General features: G+C 44.8%; 2 protein-coding genes and 1 long non-coding RNA gene across 5 annotated transcripts in view; 1 reads left to right on the top strand and 2 right to left on the bottom strand.

Annotated features, from left to right (window-relative positions):
• Window positions 1–3,798: 3,798 nt before the first annotated feature.
• On the bottom strand, window positions 3,799–9,029 carry LOC128773474 (uncharacterized). The gene is made up of 4 exons (XR_008417733.1): window positions 8,697–9,029; window positions 8,453–8,560; window positions 5,150–7,869; window positions 3,799–5,107 (listed from the first exon to the last, which is right to left on the bottom strand). It is a non-coding gene; the product is annotated as an uncharacterized LOC128773474 (long non-coding RNA).
• Window positions 9,030–9,115: 86 nt separating this feature from the next.
• On the top strand, window positions 9,116–17,710 carry RAB5IF (RAB5 interacting factor). Of its 2 annotated transcripts, XM_019458581.2 has the most exons (4): window positions 9,116–9,483; window positions 11,035–11,138; window positions 15,763–15,892; window positions 17,169–17,710. In XM_019458581.2, the coding sequence occupies exons 1-4, from the start codon at window positions 9,370–9,372 to the stop codon at window positions 17,208–17,210; spliced, it is 390 nt and encodes a 129-aa protein (XP_019314126.1). In that variant the 5' UTR covers window positions 9,116–9,369; the 3' UTR covers window positions 17,211–17,710. The 2 variants fall into 2 exon arrangements, with proteins under 2 accessions (XP_019314126.1, XP_019314127.1); XM_019458582.2 differs by lacking the exon at window positions 15,763–15,892.
• The window catches only part of SLA2 (Src like adaptor 2), a 25,187-nt gene continuing 15,738 nt past the window's right edge, over window positions 16,780–26,228 (bottom strand). For both annotated transcript variants that reach the window (XM_019458576.2, XM_019458577.2), the window contains exons 6-8: window positions 20,164–20,313; window positions 19,168–19,300; window positions 16,780–18,765 (exon numbers count right to left, since the gene is read on the bottom strand). In XM_019458576.2, the coding sequence (XP_019314121.1) occupies window positions 18,600–18,765; window positions 19,168–19,300; window positions 20,164–20,313 (449 nt within the window). In that variant the 3' untranslated portion in view covers window positions 16,780–18,599. The remainder of the gene's footprint in view (window positions 18,766–19,167; window positions 19,301–20,163; window positions 20,314–26,228) is intronic.

Genomic DNA, 26,228 nt, shown 5'->3' with positions numbered 1-26,228 from the left:
ACTAGTGATGGGCAGTTCACTGCCTGCCGGCATTCAACTAACATGGTTTGGGCTAAGCACTAGAAGTATCTTCTAAAGAACTAAATCAGCTTCTTCCTGATTCCAGTAGACCTAGATGGAGTTACTGAATCTCTCCCCTTTAGAAATTTGGAGATGATGCCCCCCGCCATTCATGATCCCCAGATTAAAGAGCCCCAGCTTGAGTTTATCCATTCATCCAAGAGCCTGGTTTTCCACTTCCTTCTCTCAGTGTCCCTCAAACTAGACACTTGGCCCTAGGGCTTGACAGAATAGAAACATGCTGGAAGGGCTCTTCAAAATAAATTTAATACTCATTTTCATCTGGAAAGTTAATATTAATATTCCCCTAAAAGGGGGAGTGGATGGCTTGACTGCCTTAGGAGAGATGGCTTCTTACACTTTTCAAAGTATTCCATTTTCAAAGAACTGAAACCAAAAGCGTCTTGCACATCAAGCTTCAAATTGATAAACCCTGGAGTAAGCAAGCACTAGAGAAAGTTGACAGGGACAATGCGGCTAGGACCCCTCTCCTCTGAAGCTAGAAATGTTGTCTAAAGACCTCTACCTTTCCTGTAACAGTCCCACTTAGAAAAAAGCTTTAAAATGCATTTCTGAGGTGGTGCACATTGGCTCAGCTGGTTGAGCATCTAACTCTTGATTTTGGCTCAGGTCATGATCTCATGGTTCCTAAGTTCAAGCCCCGAGTCAGGCTCTACACTGGAGAATCCTGTTTGGGATTTTATCTCTCCCTCTCTACCTCTCCCCAGTTCATGTGCATGGGTGTGTGCTCTCTCTCTCAAATAAACTCAAAAAATATATAATTGCATTTCTAGGGGCACCTGGCTGGCTCAGTTAATGGAGCATGTGACTCTTGATCTTGGGGTCATGAGTTCTAGCCCCGTGTTGGGGGTAAGACTACTAAAAATAATAACAAAAATTAAAGTACACTCTAGTTTAGAAACTGCTAATGGGAAAACTCCAGAGGGGAGGGGCTTAGCCTGCCTTGGTGTGCTATAACCTCACTGTGTTAGCCACTGGAGCTGTAGAGAATAAGGTCTGGAATTCAGCGGGGATGTGGAAATAATCATCATTGCTCTCAATGCTACTGGTTTCCAAAGCACTTCTCTATAATCTAAACCTGCATTCCAATTCTGGCTCTGTCACCTAACTAGCTGTCATGATCATAGGCCTCAATTTACCATTCCAAACTTCAGTTTCCACATCAATAAAACGGGCATAGTAATAATTACCTCTTAGGAGGATGAACTAGGATAATCCATATTTGGGGAGTGGGTTAAAGATTTTATGGGTTTTTTTCCATGTTTGTTTATTTTTGAGAGACATACAGAGCATGAGTGGTGGAGGGGCAAAGAAAGGGAGACACAGAATCTGAAACAGGCTCCAGGCTCTGAGCTGTCAGCAGCATAAAGCCTGATGTGGGGCTCAAACTCATGAACCATGAGATCATGACCTGAGCTGAAGTCGGATGCTTAACTGACTGAGCCCCCCGGGTGCCCCAAGATTTTATTTTTTTAAGTAATCTCTACAACCAATGTGGGACTCAAACTCACAACTCTGAGATCAAGAGTTGCACATTCCACCTACTGAGCCAGTCAGGCACCCCCCAAGATAATATGTTTTTGTTACTGTATATTATTATTTGGCCTTTCAGCACAGGGCTGAGAGTAAAACAACTGTAAAAATAACTTGCCTCATACCGCACAGCTTTTAAGTGGCAGAACTGGAAGTGCTTGGGTGGCTCAGTTGATTAAGCATCCAACTCTTGATCTCAGCTCACGTGTTGATCTCAGGGTTGTGAGTTCAAGCCTTGCGTTGGGCTCTATGCTGGACATGAAGCCTACTTTAAAAAAAAGAAGAAAAAAGTGGCAGAACTTGAACAAAGTACCCAGAGAAGTAATTCTCAAGCCTTAATATGTATGAAGATCATCACAGTCGTTGTGTCAGGAGAGCTTACAAAAATGCAAATTCCCAGACCTCACCCCCAGAGAGTCCAGGAATCTTCACTCTTCACTTATGCCACAGGAGTCTCATGCTGTTGCTTCAGAAACCTGATCATTTATAATCAGGACACTGACTTATCCCAAGGAAGCTGCTAGGTTAAGACAGCACCTTATCTTTCAAAGTTATAAGATGAGAGAAAGAAGGGTACCACCAAGTAGTTTACCCCTCCCCCGACCAAACCATTTTACTTGCCCTCAGCTCCCAGGAGTCCATGGTAGCCTGAAGGTCAAGTGTAGCCTTCCTGAGATTATCATTTTAATTACATAAATAATCCACATTTACTGTAGAAAAAAAAAATTTAATGTTTGTTTATTTACTTTGAGAGAGAACGCATGTGCAAGCAGAGGGAAGGGCAGAGAGGGAGGGAGAAAGAGAATCCCAAGCAGGCTCTGTGCTGTCAATGCACAGCACAATGTGGGGCTCAAAATCGCCAACTGTGAGATCAGGACCTGAGCCAAACTCAAAACTGTCATTTAACCAAATGAGCCACCTAGGTGCCCCTACTGTAGAAAAGTTTTAAACGTAAAAGAGAAGAGTTCAGTATAGTGGTTAAAAGCCCAGACAACTTTTGGAGGAAAACATGTAAAACGTTTAGTAATGTTTGGCACCTACTAAGAACCCAGTAAGTACTAGTAAAACATTGGCTGTAGGCAAAAAGAGATGTGGATACAAACTCAGACCTCTACTTCACAACGGATGCTCTTTCCACGGCTTGTGGTTTTTTTCCCTGCAGGACTCTTCTGATTTCTGTGACTCCATCTGCCTGTCTAGGGCCCTCAATCTTACCCCTCAGAGCACACCTTCCTCTCCAAACCCTACTACAAGCAGCTAGTAGTGGTATAGAGGCATTCAGCTGAGAGGACATATTCATTCCCAAAGCTGAGATCATGTGTTTAACTGGTGCTTAAAAAGGCAACCTCACAAAGGCAAAATCTGTCCTACTTCCAAATCTCTCTCCCACTTCCAAATCTGACTCTTCATCAAGTTCTTTTCCATCTTAGACCACCCAGGATGTTTATTTTAACCAGATGGATGCACTGGGATTCAGCCAGACTCCCCACTTCCTAAGATAAGGAAACCTTGGGTGAAAGCAAAAAGGGATCAAGTCTCAGTCCCATAAGTACCCTCTAGGCAAGGGCTCTCCAAGCTAGCTCCTAGTGTGGTTTTGTGGGCTCCTACAAAGCTAAGAGTAACACAGATGAGGTTTCAGATGCCTATTGAACCTCTAACTTGCTGTGTGACGCTGGGCTGGACTGGATCTGAGGACCCTTCCAAGTATAACTTTCTGGACATCCCCACCACCACGTAATCACAAACTTAATGAATCTCAGAGTTAAGAGCAGATCTTCACAATATAATACAATAAGACATAAAAAGAATTAACTCTTTTCTTGCAAAACATAAAGTTATCTCTTTGCAGATGATATGATCATATATAGAGAATCATATATAAAGACTCCAAAATAAAAAAAGAATAAATGGATTCAGCAAAGTTGCAGGATACAAAATCAGCACAGAAAAATCAGTTGTGGGGGCGCCTGGGTGGCTTGGTCGGTTAAGCGGCCGACTTCGGCTCAGGTCATGATCTCACGGTCCGTGAGTTCGAGTCCTGTGTTGGGCTCTGTGCTGACAGCTCAGAGCCTGGAGCCTGTTTCAGATTCTGTGTCTCCCTCTCTCTCTGCCCCTCCCCTGTTCATGCTCTGTCTCTCTATGTCTCAAAAATAAATAAACGTTAAAAAAAATAATAATAAAAAAGAGTCTATTAAAAAAGAAAAAGAAAAATCAGTTGTGTTTCTATACACAACCCAAAAGGGCAATTAAAAAACAATTTATAATAGCATCAAAAAAGAATAAAATAGTTAAGAATTAACAAAAGTGAGACTCATGCACTGAAAACTATAAAACAGTGCTGAGTGAAATTGAGGAAGATAAAAATAAATGGAAAATATCTCATGTTCATGAATTGGAAGACTTACCTACTACAGATTCACAACAATCTCTATCAAAATATCAATGACTTTTTTTTTTTTTGAGTGGGCTCCACACCCAACTTAGGGCTTGAACTCCTGACTCCAAGATCAAAAGTCACATGCTCTACCACTGCGCCAGCCAGGTGCCTCCAAAATTAAAAACTTTTGTGTATCAATTGACTCTACTATCAACAGAGTAAAAAGGCAACCCACAAAATAGAAAATATTTGCAAATTACATAAGGGATAAGGGATTAATATCCAGAATACATATATTAATATCCAGAATATCAAGAACTCCTACAACTCAACAACAAAAAACATAAATGACTAGACTCAAAAACCGGGTAAGGGTCTAGAATAGACATTTTTCCAAAGATACACAAAAATGGGCACACGAAAAGATGCTCAACATCACTAATCATTAGGGAAATGCAAATAAAAATCACAATGAGATACCACTTCACATCCATTAGGTTGACTATTATTAAAAAAAAAAACACACGGGGGTACCTGGGTGGCTCAGTCAGTTAAGCATCCGACTTCAGCTCAGGTCATGATCTCACGGTCTGTGAGTTTGAGCCCCGTGTCGGGCTCTGTGCTGTCAGTTCAGAGCCTGGAGCCTTCTTCAGATTCTGTGCCTCCCTCTCTCTCTGCCCCTCCCCCACTCATGCTCTGTCTCTCAAAATATGAATAAAGGTTAAAAAAATTTTTTTTCTAAAAACACAGAAAACAAGTATGGATGGGAACGTGGAGAAATTGGAACTCTTGTGTACTGTAGGTACAAATGCAAAATGGTGTAGCCACCCAGGAACCCCAGGAAACCTCATTTAAAGTGGAGTTGGGGGGCGCTTGGCTGACTCAATAGGTGGAGTGTGCAACTCTTGTTTGATCTCAGGAGCTTGTGAGTTCAAGCTCCACATTAGATGTACAGATTACTTAAAAAGTAAATTAATTAATTAATTAATTAATGTACAGATGACTTAAAAAATTAGTAACTAACTAACTAAATAAATAATGGAACTGGGAGGCCTACAGGAGGAGCTCTCACACCCTATCAGTCCTCATCAACTGCAGACCCCAACAGAGACATACCTTGCATTCCCAAGGAGAAAAAGTTTCTCCTTGCCCAGCAACAGCCCAGTCAAGGAGAGAGAGACTGTTACAACTTGCAGCCAATGAAAAAACACTATACTTCAAACTCTTAACCTACTCTACCAGACTTTTTTGTTTATAAAAGCCCCTCCCAACTTCCTTTCCTTTAGTCTATAAAAGCAAGTTTCTCTCCTTTGTTTTCTGTACCTGCCTTTGGTTTTGCTGTAGTCTGCATGTCCAAACTGCAATACTCTGCTATTCCTAAATAAACTCATTTTTGCTGGTAAAATAAGTAACAGTTTTATTTTTAAGGTTAGCAATATATACAATGAACATCTAACAAACATGTAACAGTTATTCTTCAGCCTTAAAAAGGAAGGAAATTTGGGGGTGCCTGGGTGACTCAATCAGTTGAGCATCAGACTCTTGATTTTGGCTCAGGTCATGATCTCTCAGGTTCATGGGATCCCCGCATTGAGCCCACATCCAGCTCTGTGCTGACACCAGGGAGCCTGCTTGGGATTCTCTCTCTCTCCCTCCCTCTGCCCTCCCCCGCCACCCTGCAAATAAATGAATAAGTTTTTTTAAAAAAGAAAGAAAAAAGGAAGGAAATTCTGACACATGCTACAACATGGATGAATCCTGAAGACAGTATGCTAACTGAAATAAACCAATCAGAAAAGGGCACTGTGTGACTCTAATCTTACAGAAGTACTTAGTCAAATTTAGGGACAGAAAGTAGAGGAGTCGTTGGGGGCCAGGGTAAAGAGAGAATGGGGAGTTAACAGTTTCCTGGGTACAAAACTTTCAGTTTTGCAAGATGAAAGAGTTCTGAAAATGGATGGTGGTGACAGCTGCACAATAAAGTAAATGTACTTCACTGTGCCAGCAAACTATACACTTAGGAATGGTACATTTTGTTATGTACATTTTACAGCAAGTAAAAAAAAAATACGTTTAAAAAAGAGTTAACAGGGTGCCTGAGTGACTCTGTTGGTTAAGCATATGACTTTGGCTCAGCTCATGGTTTCATGATTCATGAGTTCAAGCCCCTCACTGGGCTGACTTCTGTCAACACAGAGCCCACTTTGGATCCTTTTGTCCCTGTCTCTATCTGCCCCTCCCCTGCTCATGCTCTTCTGTCTCTCAAAAATAAGTAAACATTTTTAAAAACAGAATTAACTGTTTTATTCCAATTTTCTCCATTTTCAGTGCTCCACCATATCCCTTGAGTAACTTTAACAGTCTAAACAGTCTCCCACTCTGATCCTGTCCTCCTAATAGCAGCCAGAATGATCTTGCTGAGATACCAATCTGAAAAGTTAAGTGCCCCTGTTCAAATCCTTTATGTGACTTCCTCTATCCTTGGGATAAAAATAATTTATTCATGGTCATCATAAAAAAGATAAGAGATAACAAATGCTGATGTGGATGTGGAGAAAAGTGAATCCTTCCTTGTCTGCTGTTGGTGGGAATTTAAATTGGTGCAGCCACTATGGAAAACAGTATGAAGGATCCTCAAAAAATTAAAAGTAGAACTACCATATGATCCAGCAATTCCACTTCTGGGAATATACAATACTAAGAAATAAGGAAATACAAACACTAACTCAAAAAGATATCTGTGCCCTCATATTCATAGCAGCATTATTTACAATAGCCAAGGCATGGAAACAACCTGAGTGTCCATCAACGAATGAATGGATAAAGAAGTTGCGGTATACACATCACGGAATATTATTCATCCACAAAAGAACAAGTCCGACTATTTATGACAACATGTATGGACTTTGTATTATGCTAAGTGAAATAAGTCAGATGGAGAAAGAAAAACACTTTATGATCTCACTTACGTGTGGAATCTTAAAAAACAAATTCACAGACAAAGAGCTCAGACTTGTGGTTACCAGAGGGAGAAATGGAGGAAGGTGGTTAAAAGATACAAGTTTCCAGTTGAGATAAATAAGTAGTAGAGATATAATATACAACATGATGACTATAGTTACGAATGATGTATTGATATATAGGAAAATTAAGAATAAATCCTGGGGCACCTTGGTGGCTCAGTCAGTTAAGCATCCGACTCTTGGTTTTGGTTCAGGTCCCCGTCTCACAGTGGTGAGATCAAGCCATACCCATTGAAGAGCCTGCTTGGGATTCTCTCTCCCTCTTCCTCTGCCCCTCTCCCGCTCCTACTCTCGCTCTCTCTAAATAAATAAATAAATAAATAAATAAATAAATAAATAAAAATAGAAAAGAATAAATCCTAAGAGTTCTCCTCATAAAGAAAAAATTGCATAATTTTCTTCTTCCTTTTCATTGTATCTATATGAGAAGATGGGAGATTAGCTGAACCTACTGTAATGATCATTTTGCAATATATGTAAATCAAATCATCATGCTATAGGCCTTAAACTTACACAGTGATGCATGATGCATGTCAATTATTTTTTAATAAAACTGGAAAAAACAAAAACAAATTCTTCAGCATACCCTTCCCACTCCTTCCCAACTTGTGGTTTCTCTACCATTAACTGACATGGTTTCATCTCCTGGAACGCTCTCTTCCTCTCCCTTTTCCCCTTAACTCCTCCTACTCTTCCCTCAGAACTCAGTTTTTCCCAACCCATTACAAACCTTTACCACCAGGCCCAGCAGACTGAAAACTTACCTCTCTGTCTTGGACTGTGGGCTAGGTATTCTTCCAACATTCTGTGACAGAATGATCAGTTTGTCTCCAGCACTACATGCCCCCAGGGAATCTGTAAAAGAGATTTTATACCAATGGTACACTTCCAGTGAGCTGGTTAGGATTTACCATAGTTTTGCATATGGAGGGAAAATGGTTCAGAAAAAAGGCAGGGCTGAAAAGAACCAAATCCATGTGAAAGTTAGAGGACTAAAGGTGTGCACCCATGTCAGCTATACAGCCCTCTCGCCAGGTCCAGATAGAGTAATGTCTGCTGCTGTGTATATCACCTTTGGGGTCCAGCCTCACTCAACCTATTGAAACAGGATCTTGAAATCGAGTTGTGGTTGAAAACCACAATTCTGAAGAAGTTCCCTAAGAGATTCTGTTTCTCACCTAAGGTGGAGAACGACCCATCAATGTTGGTATACAAAGGATGTTCTGACCTCATTTGACACTGAAAGCTAAAGGTTAAGAACACAAATTTTGAAGTCTGACAGGCCCAGTACTAGTTGAGTGATTCTGGGCAAGTTAGTTTGCCTCTATTAACCCACCACACAAAAGTGATGTGTCTCGGTCTCAACTTATTACAAAGCACAATGAACATGGCACCACCTGGAGGGCTTATTAAAATGCTGATTATGGGCCCCACTCACACAATTTCTGGTTCCGCAATTCTGGGATGGGGTCTGAGAATGTGCATCTCTAATCAAGTTCCTAGGTGATGTGGCTGCTGGTGGTCCAGACACACACTTTGTGAACCACTGACCTAGCACACAGAGAGGACACAATATTTAGAATACTGAATAGTCAGATATTCTGATAGCTAGTAAGAACTTTCTAGACTCCCACCAAGCTTCTCCCTGCCCCAGGAGTCCTCAGCCGGTTGCAACTTGCCACTTAGCCTGAGAAAATCCCTCTCAAGGCTTCCATTTGCCAAAAGAGGGTGGTGGGCCACGATGAGACGCTAAATACAGAAGACAGTTTACATCCTGAGCAGCTCGGGGCTCCCGGGGAGCCGGTTTTGGCCTCCAAAGGACGCCTCCAGGAAAACAGGGCCGCGTTCTGTCCCGCTGCTCTAGGGAAAGGCTGGGCGACGCCCGAGTCTAACCTCGCCTCTTTGCTCAAACGCCGTTCTTCAGTCTCCACAGCGCCTCCTCGCGTTCGCGTCACCGTCCCCACCTAGATTGTCCCTTCCCTCTCACCCTACCGTGCGCCTAGCGGAAGCCTGACGTCACTTCCGTCACGCGTAGCGCGCTTGCGCCGAGGCGACGGCTCCTCTTTTCCGACAGACGGCTGCACTACCACCGATTGGCTGCGTGGTGTTCGTCTGCGGGTGGACGCGCGGCGCTGCGTGGCTCCTCCCCCACCGCCGCGCCAGGTCTTGGCTGAGTGAGCGAGCAGAGCCGGCGTCCTGGCCAAGTGAGGACGGCCGCGGCGCGCCGCCGAACCCAGTCGCTGGTTCTGTCGCTGCTACCGCCGCCCCGCGCGCCGTGACCCGAGACCCCAGACCCCGACTCCTTTTGGCCTGGCCCGCGCGCCCCAGGCCCGGCCCGGGCGGCGCGACGGGAGGATGAGCGGCGGGCGGCGAAAGGAGGAGCCGCCTCAGCCGCAGCTGGCCAACGGGGCCCTCAAAGTCTCTGTTTGGAGCAAGGTGCTGCGGAGCGACGCGGCCTGGGAGGACAAGGTGCGGTGCGACCTGGCGAGGGCGCAGGTTCGAGGAGCCGGCTGGGACTCGGGGCCGAATGGACAGGCCCGAGCCTGCCCCTGTCTCCGGTCCGGGCGCGGCTGAGTGTTTGGGGTGTTGCGGAGCGGGGAGCGGGTGGCCCAGGGGTGTCGGGACGAACTTGGCGGGCCAGGGCCTGACAGCCGGGCTCGGAACTCACCGCGGAGTGGTTTAAGGGTGAAGCCGCCTGGGTCACGCGGGAAACAGCGGAGTTGCCACCCGCGGGCAGGGCGTGTGCCTGAATGGCGAGAGTGAGCTTCTGAATTCGATCTCCGCCTTTTACTCCCAGTAGGATCTTCAGTAAGTGGCTTGTCTTCTCCGAATTAACTAAATATGGTCGTTACCACGAATAGTAACGGTAACAGTCCTCTACTAAATATTTTCTGCCGGGTGCTCTCCATGCATCATCTCCCTCAATTCTCAGAACAGCTCTGAAGCGGGTACCGTGGTGCATTAAAGCGTTTAGCACGTAATAAGGCCTATTGCCATTGCTTTTTTATTAATGAGAAAAAATGCCTGCATAATTGGGAGAGAGGAGATTAAGACCACTTCTCAGAGGTGAGTGGGTGTGTGTGTGTGAGAGAGAGAGAGAAAGAGAGAGGGAGAGGGATAGAGGGGGAAACCGCCAAATGTGTGTGAGGAATGGTTGGGGCTTCAAGATATTTTCACTGGTCACACACTTTCAAAAGATCTGAGTGTAGGTACTCCCCAACTCCGCTTCTTGATCAGGAAGGGACCATCACAAACAGCTTGATTCCAGTTGACCTGAAAAGTATATTATATTTGCAATCTTTCCCTTATTTTTCTGGACTGATGAGGCGGGTTTTCCTTCCTGGAGTTCCTGTAAGGGGGGATGGGAGGTACTTCCTGAAGGTGCCCTTGTCCTGCCCCCAGCCCTGCCCAGCTCTTGTAAAACGTTTCTGATCTGCTGTGTCATTTCTTTCTTCCCTTGTACAAGGACCGGTTTCTGCAGTCTTGGGCAGGTCAGAAACCTGAGTCTTCGACGTCCTTGTATGAAAATTAGATATGCTGGCACCTGCCTTCAGCACTTTTGTTTCCAACCCTTCTTTGTGACTTAGAATTCAGGGTGCAGGAAGATGGTGCTGAGTAGATTAACAATTAGCCCGTCTGCCTGTGAATAGTCTGTCTAGGTCTCTCCTCCAAGGATCAGATAAGAGTTTTCTGTGGCCAGTAGGACAGTTACCACAGCCATTTCATCACAAGCCATTTCATTTTTTAAGCTTCTAAAAATAGTAATTTTTCTTAAAAATTTTTTTAGCACACAGGCCCTGGAATTCATCACTTAAAATAACTAAATGTATTCTTTTTTTAAAAAACCATGTTTTAGTATAAGAGGTGAGGATCAGAAAACCACATACCATTGCTCTTGGAGAAATGTCTCCAGAAGATATGTTTAGCAGCAAGCTTTTTTATTTCTCACCAATTACAGAAGGCTCTCATGTGGCACCCACCAAGAACACATAACACATTCATTCTCTTTCTTTTCTACAGGACGAATTTTTAGATGTGATCTACTGGTTCCGACAGATCATTGCTGTGGTCCTAGGTGTAATTTGGGGAGTGTTACCTTTGCGAGGTTTCTTGGGAATAGCAGGGTAAGTCTTGGCTGGGTATCTTGGCGTTTTCATTGTATCTTTTGTTTTGTTTTTTTAAGTTTATTTATTTTGAGAGAAAGCGCAAGTTGGGGAAGGGCAGAGAGGGGCGCTGTGGGCACAGAGCCTGACACGGGGCTTGACCCCATGAACCAGGAGATTATGACCTGACCTGAAATTAAGAGTCAGATGCATGACTGACTGAGCCACCCAGGTGCCCCTTCATGACATCATTTCTTTTCAAATATAGATTTGTTTCCTTTTTAGGGAAAAGGCTATTGCTACTTTGGAGGTGTGTTTTTGTTTTTGTTTTATAATGACTATGTGTGAGGTGACAAAAGCAAAAAAAATGGCCCCATGATGGCACTCATAGGTCTAGTGCAACACTCCTCAGTTCAGTAGGCCTGGAGCATCTTAACTTAGATATGTTACCTTTCTGAAGGCTGGACCAGTCCATTTATTCATGGGTCCAAAGTGATCACACAAGAGGCTACCGCATTACCTGTTGGTGGCAAGTTTCTAGTTCTGGCATGACCTTTGTACCTATGGAAATTTGGAAGGTAGAGGAACTTCTGTACTTGATGACCACTCCCTTATACCTGGCACTGCGCTAGATGTCCTGGATCTTGGCTTTGGCAACAGTTGTTTCAGATCCTTACTTTTAAGTTGTTTTTTTTTAAATAATTTTTTATTTATATCTGAGAGAGAGGGGGCGGGGAACACAAGCGGGAGAGGGGCAGAGAGATGGAGATAGAATCTGAAGCAGGATCTGAGTTGCGTGCTATCAGCACAGAGTTCGACATGGGGCTCGAACTCAGGAGCAGTGAGATCATGACCTGAGCGAAAGTTGGACGCTTAACCGACTGAGCCACCCAGGTGCCCCTCAGATCCTTACTTTCTAAAGATAGTGAAAAAGGAGGAGGTTGGGCCCTCCACCTTTTACTGTGCTCCTGTGACCACTGGCAGCACGCCTGACATTGCCCGTGGTCTTGGCTCAGCCTGTTAACAAGCCACTGAAAGTGACGAGTACACATGCCCGCCAGCTTGAATTAAAAGGATGTGTGGGAGTTGTCTGAAGATAGGAATTGTGGGTAAACTATAGTAGGAAATGGATGGGTAGGACTGTGAGCTTTTTTTTTTTCACACAGGAAGTCGAAACTGTGATCCTTACTCATGGAAAATCACACTGGTTGTTTTAGAGGTGATCACATCTCTTAATCCCTCATCCTAGGTGAAAAGGATGAAACAGATTTCAAACTCATTTGAGTTCCTTGTCTTTTCAGAAGATGACCCAAAAGGAATGTACATTCTCCTCTTCTAACTAAGAAGGTTTTTGATTCATGATACTGAGCACAGCATTTGTCCAAGGAAAGGAGTTAAGAGTTTATGTTATGCTCTGCCTAACTTTGCTGGAGTGGATACCTGATGAGTTCGGAGTGAGGGTGAGGAGACACAGGATCTAGGGTTCATAGAGATTTTCCCAGATTAGAGGAGGTATATAGATACATGTCATCCCATTTGAGCTTTCTGTTAAAGAAAAGGCAGTGAAGATAAAACGCCAGAGCAAGGGGGAAGGCAGTCTAAAGGCAGGAAGTCTCTCACCTTCCCAAGGCCACTTTTCTAGGAGAGGATAAAAGTGGTTCAGATTCTTTGCCCCTATCTAGTTTTGCAGGATTCCTAAGAGATTTCTCTGAAGTCACCCAATCTGGGAATATAACAAAGACCAGAGTTAGTCTAGTATCCTTTTCACTGTGGCAGATGAGTTAAGCTGATCAGAGGTCTCTAACTGTAGAAAGTTATGTATTCAGGTTCTAGCTCTGCTACATTCAAGCTGTATAATTTTGGTCTCACCTCTCAGACTCTATTCTCTCATCATTAAGAGGGGGTAATAAAAGTCTCTTCCTCATAAGAATGATGTGTAAACTAAATGAGGTCATGCAAGTAAATTCCTAAATGTACTGCTTAGTACATCATACGCACTCCATAAATGGTTCACTGCAATCTTATGATTAGCTTTACATAGTGCTAAAAATGGCTGCTGAGAAAAAAGGAAAGTAGGTGTTTGAGAATGAATTCACCTTGGAACGGCTCACCCATAGTGCCGCTTTCTGAGGACTGCCTGTTTCATGGGGTTCGGTCCCATGCTGTCCTGCAGAGCCAGTTTCTCTCACTCTAAACGAATCCCCCCCGCCTTGGTTGGCACCTTTTTCCTTGCTCTTGGAAAGGGACCAAGGACGTTGATTTTTCCACACATTCCCTCTCTTCCATCTGTCTGACGCAGTTGCCAGGGCTTAGGGCAGGACTGCTTTGGTGCTCCATTCTGGTGACCCTCTCCTCCACTTCTTGCCTTGACTGCCCTCTGGACCCCACCTTGGCTTCTCTTCATTTCTGGTGTGGCCACCAGTTAGGGCACATTAAGGTAAAACCATTTCCTCTGTTCTTATTATAATTTGCCTGAGAACTCAGTGAGCATTCTGCTGTTGCTGAGGTTTTGCATCATCTGAGAGGAGCACTATCCATCCCTTCCTGCCTGTCTCTTATAGAGCCTGGCATCATGATTAATAGGTGCTCAATGCTTCTTAAAATTTTTTTAAAACAAATTAATTCCCACTAGTCCTTGAAAGCAGGGTCATATGTTACTACTGTTGTTGTGTAGCCTCCCAGCCCTCAAGTCGAGTATTTCTTAGAGATCATTATTTTGTTAAAATTCCGATGGGAATTTTTAGGATAGAGTTTTAAAAATGCATTGGAGTGTTGTCTTTATAATGTTTTCCCTCCACCCCCAAACCAGCAGATTAATTTCTTTTTCTACACATCTGCTGTGTAGTTCCGTCCCTCGTTTACAATATAGGATTTATGCCCATCCTTGGAGCTCAGTTTGAGCCCCTCTAGTCCTTTCCAGACCCCTCTCCTGTGACCACCAGACATTTAAATGCCTTTGTTTCTGTGAATTGCTATTAGTGTGTGATCCTTGGAAGACAGGGCCCATGCTAGCTCTTTTCTGTCATTCCTTATCTCCTCTTTTCCTTATATTTCCCTATCTCATGTTACTAAGCAACCACTTTTACAGCCAGAGACTCTCAATGAGTCTCATTCTCCAGCCTTGCTTATTAAGCTGAGTCCCACAGTGATGTCTCTTAGTCCCATTAGTAATCTCTGGAACCACTAACTGCCTGTCCAAAATGAAACTCCTGACAGAGGGAGGCAGCCAGATTGGCTGGGTCTCAAGATTTCTGGCAGAAGACAAGGATGTGGCTACAACATGGTCAAGCCAAGGACTGTATTTTGTATGAAATCCAAGAAAAACCTTCTGTTCTTCCTGACTCCCTGCTTCTGTTACTAGAACCATTATATTATACTCCCAGACCCTTAGGCTTGAAGCCTTTGGGTCTTTTGCCACCTCATTCAGCCATTTTCCCAGTCCCTGTCCTCAGATATTATTTGTGCTCAAGTCCTAAAACATGGTACAAGTCTAAACCACTTTCCCAGTTCCTGTTCCTTCCACTCAGGAGGAAGCCCATACTCTTTAACTACTCACAAACTAGACTTCTGAGGTACCTGGCAGACTCAGCCAGTACAGCATGCAACTCTTGATCTCAAGGTTGTGGGTTCAAGCCTGAGGTTGGGTGTAGAGATTACTTAAAATCTTTAAAAAAACAAAACCAAACTAGACTTCTGATGTATGTATACCCTATCTCAGCCCGCCTTGCTAAAATAGCCTCAGGGTCTGCCCCGTACCCCTTCTACTCCTCAGCATCATCACACAGCCCTGCCCCGCACCAGCCCATTCTTCATCCATTAGGAGGGACCAGTTCTCCGCATTTTTCCACAGTAGCCTTCAGGAGCAATGTGCCTGGAGCACATTTTATGAAAATTAGTTTTATGTGATTATTGTACCAAGAGATCAGTAGAGCAGGGTGATACATTATACCTTACTGCATTCTAAGTGCTTCATTTGTTAAATAAAATATGAAGGGTTCCTGGGTGGCTCAGTCTGTTAAGTGTTAAATAATAAAATACAGGGGTCAAAGATCTTCCTGGAAGTGCACACAAACCTTTGGTTTCAGTTCCATGCTTACTGCTGTTTTGGGCCCCTAAGTAGATAGCTAAGGGAGGGCAGGAACTGTCAATTTCACCTCTGCATCAAGTGCAGTAGCAGACAGTGGATATCCAGAAATTGTTTCCCATTGGGAATTAATGCAGGAGCTGCTTTAGCATGCTTACTTGCTCCACTAGGCCATGAAGCAGCAGCCTATTTGTCCCATGGCCACCCCCACCCTAGCTGGAGCTACTTGGAGGCCCATGTCAGGTACTAGTTGTATTTGGGATTGTTCAGCTACCCTTCTCTTACTCTGAGAGGGCTTGGAGAACTTTTATGTTCTTTAAAATTTTTTAAAGATTTTTTTTTGCTGGGCAATTAAAAAAAAGTTGCTTTATGTCTCTAGCTCAACCACTGGGCAGCTCCATTGAGGGCCTAGGTGTTCTCATGTATTATTTCACTTGCCCCCATGATACAGATAGTAAACTGTGCAACAGGGAGTGTCCTGGTAAGGCTGGACTGTGGTAGTAGGAATTCTGAGTCTTCTGAACTCACAGTTTGTGTTTGGTGCTTGTCCTCCCCCTCCAGATTCTGCCTGATCAATGCGGGAGTCCTGTACCTCTACTTCAGCAACTACCTACAGATAGATGAGGAAGAATATGGTGGCACATGGGAGCTCACGAAGGAAGGGTTTATGACATCTTTTGCCTTGTTCATGGTATGTGTAGCTGACAGATAACAGAGCAAATCCTGTTGTTTCTCAAGGGGATCACACTGATTAGATTATACTTTGTGATTGATTGTGGCACCATTTTTCAAAAGGCTCCAGGGATGAGAGGGCATGTCTTTTAGTGAGTCATGTTGTCTAAAAAGATTAGGTGTGGTACAGTGTAGTCTTGTGGTATCAGGGCCAATCATCAGTTTCGACATCTGATTCTCAACTCTGGCTGCATAGTAGAAACTGGGAAACATTTAAAAATATATTTATGGCCTTATTCATAATAGCTGAAAAGCGCAAACAACCATTACCTGATCAATAAATAAAATATTGTATATTTATATAGTATTAGACCATAAAGAGGAATAAAGTACTTGCAAGTACTACAACTTTGAGTACTACAACTTTGATGAATTTTGAAAACATTATGCTAAGTGTAAGAAGCCAGACACAAAACATGTTATATGATTCCATTTATAAAAAATGTCCAGAATAGGCAAAGCCATACAGATAAAATTAGATTAGTGGTTGCCAATGGTGGAGGGGTGGGGTGGGGGGCAGGGATATGAGAAGTAACTGATAATGGAAACAGGTTTTCTTTTGAGGGTGATTAAAGTGTTCCAGAATCAGTTAGTGGTGATCTTTGCACAATTCTGAATATACTAAAAACCTCTGTATTGTATACTTTATTTTTGTATTACATATTTTTAAAGGTGAACTTTATGAAATATGAATTATATCTCAAAAGTTAATTTTTTAAAAAAATGTTAGATTCTGGTCCAAATCAAAATCAAAATCTCTGGGTGGGGGTGCCTGGGCGCATGTGCATGTGTGTGCGTATATATATATAAAATAAAGGTCACAGGAGATTGCAGTGAACAGCTAGCTAGTTTTGAGAATCTGTTTATTTGATAGGAAGCTGAGAGGGTATGATGGTGGTTTGTTTTTCACATTTGTTGCTGATCCTAACACTGGCAGTATAGTCTCCTTTACCTGTATCATTTCCACATCTGTAACTCCACTTCTGGTGCTCCAGTTGCTCTTTAGTTGAAAGAGAAGCTTGTCCACGGTCCCTTTTGGAGCACTGGTGGGTTGTCCTGGGCTCTGTTAGAAACAGCTTGATTTCAGTGAGATTATTTGGGCTTTCAGGCAGATTGCATCGGATAGCCCCTGGGAAGCCCACCATGCACAACACATTCTTTGCCATTTTGGTTTTGTGGAATAGGGGCCCATGTGGACCCAGATGACTTATAAACATTGCTTGTCTCCTCTCTAGGTCATTTGGATCATTTTTTACACTGCCATCCACTATGACTGATGGTATACAGATCCCACCCGCTCTCTGTCCGGTCCAAAGGACCCTCCTAGTTACAGCACAGAAACATGATTGTAGGGGCGCCCCAGCCATGTGGAACCTGAAAGACCCATGTTTCTTGGACCAAGAATCAGCGTGTCGGGCGTCAGTGTTTTCTGCAAGGGTTGTGATCTAAAACTTTTTAAAGAACCATCCACCTTTTGGGGAAGCATTTCTGAATTGTCCATCACCAACCATTTCTTCTTGGATATCATCATGAAACACCTGTTTGCTGACTGGAGCTGTCGTTCAATTTGATACACCTCTGGATCCGGATGAAACATTGTCTTCCTCACTTCTCCATCACGTGTACAGTTTTTAAACTATCAGTGGCATTTCAAGTCTTCTGAAAACAGTATGGCAGTATGTGCGTGGTCCATAGCACAGTACAGGCACCATCTAATAACAATTCCCATTGTAGAATGTTTTCAGATACTTGAATAAATCAAATCTTTAATTGAGAATCTGTTGATGATACCTGTTAAAGCCTTTCCCACCTAATCTCTTGCCTCCAAACCCTGCCCTCCATCCCCATTCCCCTTCCTCTTCTCCCTGCTCCTATAGCAGCTCCAGCCAGGCCTCTTTTCCTTAATGGGCAGCAGGGAAGTGAGGGGCTAGAGTTGGTGTAGGCTGTGGCCTTAGCTTTGTGGAGAGAGGCTTACCGACTTCTGATACCCCTGTCCTGCACTGAGAGACATGACTGACCTCACTACAGTGTGCTAGGCCCAGAAGGTGCCATTTTGCATTTGGCCACAAGATGGCAAGGCCATTGTAGCCAGGAAAGCTTAGGCAGGTTCAAATGATAAGCCACAAAACGAAAGAACTCAGAGCTAGGACTATCTGGAGAAGAGGCTTGATGGGGCTGTTTGACAACTTGGACTGTCAGAGGTCCTCTTTGTTCTGGGGGCCAGATAGGGGCTGGACATCCTGGATTCTGTTGCTGGGTAAGCTATCCATCCCTTCTGCTTTCCTGTCCCTTCTAGGCTATAATCCTACCTTCTGAGGTATGGTATTCTGACACATGTAAATTCTCTTTAAATGATTTTTTTTTTCTTGATGCTAGTGGTGGTTTCTACCTCGTGGGTGGGGCTATGGAGGTATAGAAGGGGACTCAACAGGCAGGGGTGGAAGATGGTACTGGAAATCCCAAACTCGGGTACTGACTGGGTCAAACCCCAGAGGTTTAGTCTCTTCGGAGCCCTGTCCCTATTCTCAGCTGGTCTATATTTGAACTAGAGGTTACAGGTGGGTTCATGGCACTGGGAGAAGGTTAAGTGACTTCTTAGGGCTGAGAGAGGATATAGGTGGGACCCTGGATTGCCTTGAATGCTCCGGCTGAGCTGAACTGGGAGTCTAGGTGCCGCAGCCTTGGATTCCCTTTTGGTCTCTGCTTTGGTCCCTGGCATCATCCAAGGAGCTGTCATCAGTCAGGCTGATGTAGGAGCTGAGGGCGTCCCGGAGTCCCTCACTGAGGAGGGAGGCCTCCCCTGTGCCAGGTGCTTCAGAGAACAGGAGGGAACTGTGGAGAGGGGAAGAGAGTTGGGTCAAGGAGCCTTGTCTTCCCTTGCTCCCCACACAGTTCAAGTTTTCACCACCTGAAAACTCACAGTGGCTCCCTGTCACTTAAAGCCCCAGCTTGACTTCTCCACTCAGGACTGGTGCTTTCTGTTGTACACCATCTTGTCTGACCTTCCATCCTGGCCATCTCTGATGTCTGGTCATGCCCTATATCCACTCCTTCTTTCTCCTTCCTGCCAGTCCCCCTACAGTCCTGGTGAGCCTGGCCTGGTCTCTACGAGGTTAGTAACTCACTGGTTCCCAGGTGTCCCTGAAGGTGACCAGTTCATTTGGGGTTGTGAGTTTCCAGGGGTGGGTCCTTCTGTCTCCTTTGTTCTGCCTTCATGCTGTGAGGTCCCCTTACCTGTCCAGCTCTTTCCAATTGAGTGGTGTCCTCTGCACAATCACAGGTGGGGGTATAGGCTTGCCAGGGAGTGAGCCAGCCCTCCGCAGGGCACAGGGCTCCTTGAGTAGGCAGCAGATGTCATCCGCCAACTCTGAGAAAGAGACGTAGACCCTTGATATGGCTGACTCCAGCCCTAGTTTCCTCCCTAACAACCCCCACCCTGACCACTTTCCTCATTTGGCAGGTAGGGGAATAATCAAAAAAGAATGGCGGGAGGCGGGTGGGGGGCTGGCTGGCTCAGTAGGTAGAGAGCACGTGACTTTTGATCTCAGGGTCATGAGTTAAAGCCTCATGTTGGGGCACACGTTACATTTTAAAGTGACAGGCGTAAGCCTCAAGCTGTTGATCTGGGGGCTGAGATGCAATCAGAGGTCATTCTGGGCTAGGTTTTAGAAGACTAGTTGGGTAGGTTGATGGACCTCTTAGAGTGCCAGTTTCTGGTTAGGAAAGTACTTTGGGAAAAAAGCTAGAGAATGCTTAATCTCTACTTGTCCTGTCAGTATCTACTGCATGGACCCACCCTCTAGGAAACCCGTGATCAGTTTTCCCAGGAGTGGTCTTTCTGCCCCTTTGACACTGCCCTAGTGGCTGTATCCTCCAGTCCCTGTAACAGGACAGGCACCAGGAAATGCTAAGAATCAACTGAATTGCACAACAGCAACAGCTTGGGGCCTAGTTCCTGTGGAGAGAACTGTGCTCAACATTGGGGTCTTGGACTCAGAACCATAGTGGTAGGTGAGGTATTGGTGCATGTTGACATGGGAGGTCCACGTGCCTCTGTCAGGGCATGGGATGAAGATAGAGCCCTCAGCCTAAGTTCTTGGCACAGGAACTGGCATGAAGATGGGAAGGCCCCTCTTTTGCCTGTCTGCATATTCTCCAGCAAGTAAAGTGTGCAAAGGTACAACTGTCTACCCCACGTGCCAGTCTAATGGAAAAAGGGAAAGGCCGTACCAGAGTAATGGTCCACCAAGGCCTGGAGTGAGGGGAAGGTGAGGCGTGGTGAGATGTACAGCCAGCCATTATCAAGGCGCTGAATCCTGTAGTGTCTGATCCGGTCCCAGGATGCAGGGCGGCTGAGGCGGACTGACAGGGAATAAAAGCCTGAGGAGGAAAAAGGGTTCGAGGCAGGACTGAGGCCCTGCTGGGACCCAGCCCAGCCCAAATTGGGACAAGGAAGAGATGAGAAAGGCTACCAGGTCCAGACAGAGGGAAGTTGGCAGGGGAGGGACAAAGACTTGCTCTCTTGGCCATAAATGACCACACATTCTTACTCGATAGGGCTCTTGTGAGGATAAAGTGAGACCATTCACACAGCGCTCAGGACAGAGCCTGGCACAGTTTACGTGAACATTAAGTATTGGCTGTTATTATAAAGACTTGGGTGGGCAAAAATGTTAGAATGTGAAAACATGTCTGTAGATGTCAGATTTAGAGGTCAGTAAGGAAGTGCAGAAGGAGGAACTCTTACCCTGCTGGTGGAAAGATAATTTAATACAAGCCATTTTGGAAACAATCGACATTAACTAGTTGAACATGCTCCTCACAACCAGCCATTTCATCCTAGCATGTTACCTTAGAAATACATGAACAAATGGGACCCCTGGGTGGCTCAGCCAGTTAAGCGTCTGACTTCAGCTCAGGTCATCTCACGGTTTATGAGGTCAAGCCCCTCATCAGGCTCTCTGCTGCTGTCAGTGCAGAGCTGGCCTCAGATCCTCTATCTCCCTCTCTCTGTCCCTCCCCCACATGCTCACACTCTCCCTCTCAAAAATAAATAAGTACTTAAAAATTAATAAAAAAGAAATACATGAACAAGAATATTCATAGCAGCATTGTTTGGAAAAGTCCCCAAACTTCAAACAGCCTATATGCATACAGCAGAATGGTAATAATATACAGCAGTAAAAGTTAATAACCACTACACATGTTAAGCATAGAAAAATACTAAAAATGAGCAGAAACATACATTCACAAGTCACAGAAGCATACATTCAGCATGATTCTACTTAAAGTTCAGGGGCGCCTGGGTGGCTCAGTCAGTTGAGCGTTCAACTTCGGCTCAGGTCATGATCTCACGGTTCGTGGGTTCAAACCCCACGTTGGGCTCTGTGCTGACAGCTCAGAGCCTGGAGCCTGTTTCAGATTCTGTGTCTCCCTCTCTCTCTGCCCCAACCCACTTGCATTCTGTCTCTGTCTCGTTCAAAAATAAATAAACACTTTAAAAATTTTAAAAATAAATAAATAAAAATAAAATAAAATCTTTAGGGGCACCCGTGTGGCTCAGCAATTAAGTGTCTCCCTCTTGATTTCGGCTCAGGTCATGGTCTAAGACTGAGCCCCGCTTGGGACTCTCCGTTGAGCATGGAGACTCCTTGGGATTCTCTCTCCCTCTCCCTCTGCCCCTCTCACTCTCTCTCAAAATAAATAAACATTAAAAAAATAATAATAAGAGGGGTACCTGAGTGGTTCAGTTGGTTAAGCATCTAACTCTTGATGTCGGCTCAGGTCATGCTCTCATGGTCTGTGAGTTCGAGCCCCACATCAGGCTCTGTGCTGACAGCATGGAGCCTGCTTAGGATATTCTCTCTCTCCCCCTCCCTCTCTGCCCCTCCCTCACTCATGTGCATGCTCTCTCTTGCTTGCTCTCTCACTCTCGCTCTCTCTCAAAATAAATGAACATTAAAAAAAAGAATGAAGAGGGGCCACCACTAAGGATCCTACAAAAATACATTAAAAGAAAAATAAGGGCATACTATGAACAACTTCATGCCAGTAAAAATTGTACAAATTGGATGAAATGGACAAATTCCTTAAAAGGCACAAATCACCAAAACTGATACAATAGTTTCCTATTGTTGCTATAACAAATTACCTCAAATTCACTGGCTTAAAACAACACAAATCTATTATCTTATAGTCCTGGAGGTTATAAATCTGAAATGTGTTTCCCTGAACTAAATCAAGGTGTCAGCAGGCCTGTGTTTCTCCTACAACTCTAGAGGATAATCCATTTTTTGCTTTTCTAGTTTCTAGAAGCCACCTGCATCCCTTAGCTCAGGACGCTTTCTCCATCTTTAAAGCCAGCAGTATCACATTCATCTCCAATCTGTTTCAAACTCTGATGCTTCTGCCTCTCTCTTATAAAGACCTTTGTGGGTGCTTGGGTGGCTCAGTCAGTTGAACGTCCAACTTTGGCTCAGGTCATGATCTCTCAGTTCGTGGGTTTGAGCCCCCCATCAGGCTCTGTGCTGACAGCTCAGAGCCTGGAGCCTGCTTCGGATTCTGTGTTTCCCTTGCCCTCTGCCCATCCCCCACTCATACTCTGTCTCTCTCTCTCTCAAAAATAAACATTAAAAAAAATTTAAAGACCCTTGTGATTTCATTGGGCTCATCTGAATAACCTACGACAATCTTCCTATATCAAAATATTCAATTTAATCACATCTACAAACTCCCTTTTACAGTGTAAGGTGATATATTCACAAATTCCAGAGATTAGGACCTAGAAAACTCTGAGGGGCTATTATTCTGCCTACCATAGAAGACAACTTTCAAACTGACAGAGTATCTGCAAAAATCTATAGGTATACTTAATAAGAAAGACTGAATTTTTCCTTCTAAGATTGGGAACAAAGCAAGAGTGTACTCACCACTTCATTATCGTACTAGAGGTCCTAGCCAGTGCAATAAGGCAAGAAAAAGAGATAAAAGGTATACAGATAGGAAAACAAGTAAACTGTACTTATAGATAATATGATCATGTACGTAGTGAATCCTAAGGAATCTACAAAAAAGCAACTAGTGGGGTGATAGTAGAGTTGGTAGAGTATGAGACTCTTGATCTCGGGGTTGTGAGTTTGAGCCCCATGTTGGGTATAGAGATTACTTAAAAATAAAATCTTAAAACACAAAAATGCTACTACAACTATTAAGTGAATTTAGCAAGGCTATAGGATACAAAATCCATATACATCAAGAAGTGTGAGGCCCCTGGGTGGCTCAGTCAGTTAAGCATCTGACTCTTGTTTTTGGCTCGGGTCATGACCTCACAGTTCATGAGTTCAAGCCCCTGGTCAGGCTCCACACTGTCAGCATGGAGTCTGGGATTTTCTCTCTCTCTCTCCCTCTCTCTCTGCTCCTCCCCCACACGTTCTCTCTCTCTCTCAAGATAAATAAGTAAGCTTTAAAAAAAAGTGTGGAGTAAGTTCTCTGCTTCCTTTTCCTTATTCTCTGCCTGACTCTGAGGGCCCCTTGACTGTTGTACCTTTAAGAAGAGTCTCTTCTTGTGTGTCTGGGTGGTTCAGTTGTTAAGCATCTTACTTTGGCTCAGGTCATGATCTCACCATTCATGAGTTCAAGTCCCACATCCAGTGAGCTCAAGCCCTGCTTGGGGTGAGCTTGAACTCCGCTTCAGGTGAGCTCGAGCCCTGCTTTAGGTGAACATAAGCCCTGCTTTAGGTAAAACACAAGCCCCACTTCTGGTGTGCCCTGCTTCGTAATCTTTCTCTTTCTCTCTCTCTCTCTCTCTCCCTCCCTCCCTCCTTCTCTGCCCCTTGCTCACTTGTGCCCTTTCTTTCTTTTTTTCTCTCAAAAAAAGGAGGAGGGGGAGGAGGAGGAGGAGGAGGGAGAGGAGAAGAAGAAGAGGAGGAGGAGAGAGAGGAGAAGAAGAGGAGGAGGAGGAGGAGGGAGAGGAGAAGAAGAAGAGGAGGAGGAGGAGGAGGAAGAGGAGAAGAAGAGGAGGAGGAGGAGAGAGAGGAGAAGAAGAGGAGGAGGAGGAGGAGGAGGGAGAGGAGAAGAAGAAGAGGAGGAGGAGGAGGAAGAGGAGAAGAAGAGGAGGATGAGGAGAAGAAGAAGGAAGGAGGAGGAGAGGGAGGAGGAGGAGGGGGAGAGGGGAGGAGGGGGAGAAGGAGGGGGAGGAGGAGGGGGGAGAAGAAGAAGAAGAAGGAGAAGAAGGAGAAGGAGAAGGAGAAGAAGGAGGAGAAGGAGAAGAAGGAGGAGAAGGAGAAGAAGGAGGAGAAGGAGAAGAAGGAGGAGGAGAAGGAGGAGGAGAAGGAGGAGGAGAAGGAGGAGGAGAAGGAGGAGGAGAAGGAGGAGGAGAAGGAGGAGGAGAAGGAGAAGGAGGAGGAGAAGGAGAAGGAGGAGGAGAAGGAGAAGGAGGAGGAGAAGTAAGAGGAGAAGGAGAAGAAGGAGAAGGAGAAGAAAAAGAAGAGTTGTTGTCTTTTCTTGGGGTGCCTGGCTGGCTCAGTCAGTACAGCATATGACTCTTGATCCTAGGGTTGTGAGTTTTGGCCCCACATTGGGTATAGAGATTACTTAAAAATAAAATCTTTAAAAAAAAGTATCTTCTGGAGCTGAGCTGTGACTCTAAAATGGCTTGTGGTTGGGAAAGGGCTAAATATTGGAGAATAAGCTCTCAAGGCCAATCAACCCAGCTGAACTAAGTGACCAAGTTCCTATATGCTCTGCAAGATTCTCCAGCCACTCCATGCTGGTCACTGTCGCCATAGTTACTAAAAGCAGTAAGGGTAGGTATACTGAGTATCTAGCTGATAGGCTCAGGGATAATAAGCTCTGTCAATCCCATGTGGGGTTGATAACCCACTGTGGACACAGGTCACCTACCAGTGCCATCTGTGACTGGCCTATGTGCTGGTATCCCGCTGTTCCTTCTCACTACATACCCCAGCCAGTCCCAAATACCTACTGCTCTTTCCCAGTTCCAGGACATATCCACTTTAACTCAGATTCCCTGGGCTCACAACACAGCCACATGCTATAACACCCCTGTTGTCCCATGCTCACTAGCTGTGTCTCTAAGCACATAGTTTGACCTCTCAGATCTGTTTCTTCATCTGTAAAGGGAAATAATGATTCTCCCAGTCTCACAGATCACCTCAAGGATTTGAGTGGTGAAGCACGTAAAGCATTTAGCAGTGTCTGACATGTAGCAAGCACCCAATAACCTGTATCAGGCCTCTGGTCCTTTGCACCCACTGTTCCTTTTATATTGAACACTCTTCCACCTGGGTAACCACCAGCTTTCTTTTACAACTCAGTTTTGTTCAGACAACTTCCCTCCAGAACACCTTCCCTGCCTGGGAGAAGCCCCAGCTCAAAGCTTGACCAGGCACCAGTGCTTTTGTGTCCTGCTCTGCCATCGCCTGTCCCTCAACCCTCCCTCACCCCAAAACACATATAACCAATCACGAACCTCCTGAAGGATGGTTCTGATTTATCCTTCCTCTATCTTCCAATCTCAGAAAAACAGCAGCACTGTGCCATCTGTTACTGAGCTCTAACCCTGGAGTCAACCTCACTGCTTCCATTCTCACATCTCACATACAGCCTGACAGAAAACCCTACTGCCTACGTTCAGAACATAATCCAGAATCCAACCACTTCTCACCCTAGAGGAACCTGCAACAACTTCCCATGTGGCTTCCCACTTTCACCTCATCACCCCGCCCCCAAATCCTCTCAGCAGCAGTGGAGGGATCAGGTTATGTCACTCCCTTACTGAGAACCAAAGTCCTCACCCTGAAACACCCTGCATGACCTGACTCCCAGTGACCTTGGATCTGCTTCCGGGTACACCTGCCCTTCCTGAGGATGCATCTACCACAAGGACTTTGCATACTTGCACATGTCCCATGACCCTGTTCCTCTTATGCTGCTTTATTGTTTCTATGTGGTACTTACCATGATCGGACACTTTATTATTTATTTGTTCACTGCCCATTTTGCCAACTGGATTGTAGGTAGGGATTCTGCTTTTTATACTGTTTCATCCCTGCTGCTTAGAATAGTTGGCACAGAGTCACCATACAATATCCATTTGTTGAATGATTGAATGAATCTCTGCGATAAATGGCGGGCAGAGCCATGATTACAAGCAGTCTGGTGGAGGGCTTGCCACTATTTGCGCGCCTACCACTATTTATGAGCACACATGGTATTCGGGGAGTCTACCCCAGCTCTCCATCCTCTCCTCTCCCCTCAATTTCCATTCATACACT

The sequence above is a fragment of the Panthera pardus genome, unplaced genomic scaffold (genome assembly GCF_024362965.1).
Source record: "Panthera pardus isolate Hobbes unplaced genomic scaffold, ASM2436296v1 HiC_scaffold_25, whole genome shotgun sequence".
Taxonomy (NCBI): Eukaryota; Metazoa; Chordata; class Mammalia; order Carnivora; family Felidae; genus Panthera; species Panthera pardus.
Note: the sequence above shows the minus strand (reverse complement) of the source record. Positions and strands in the feature narration are given on the sequence as shown.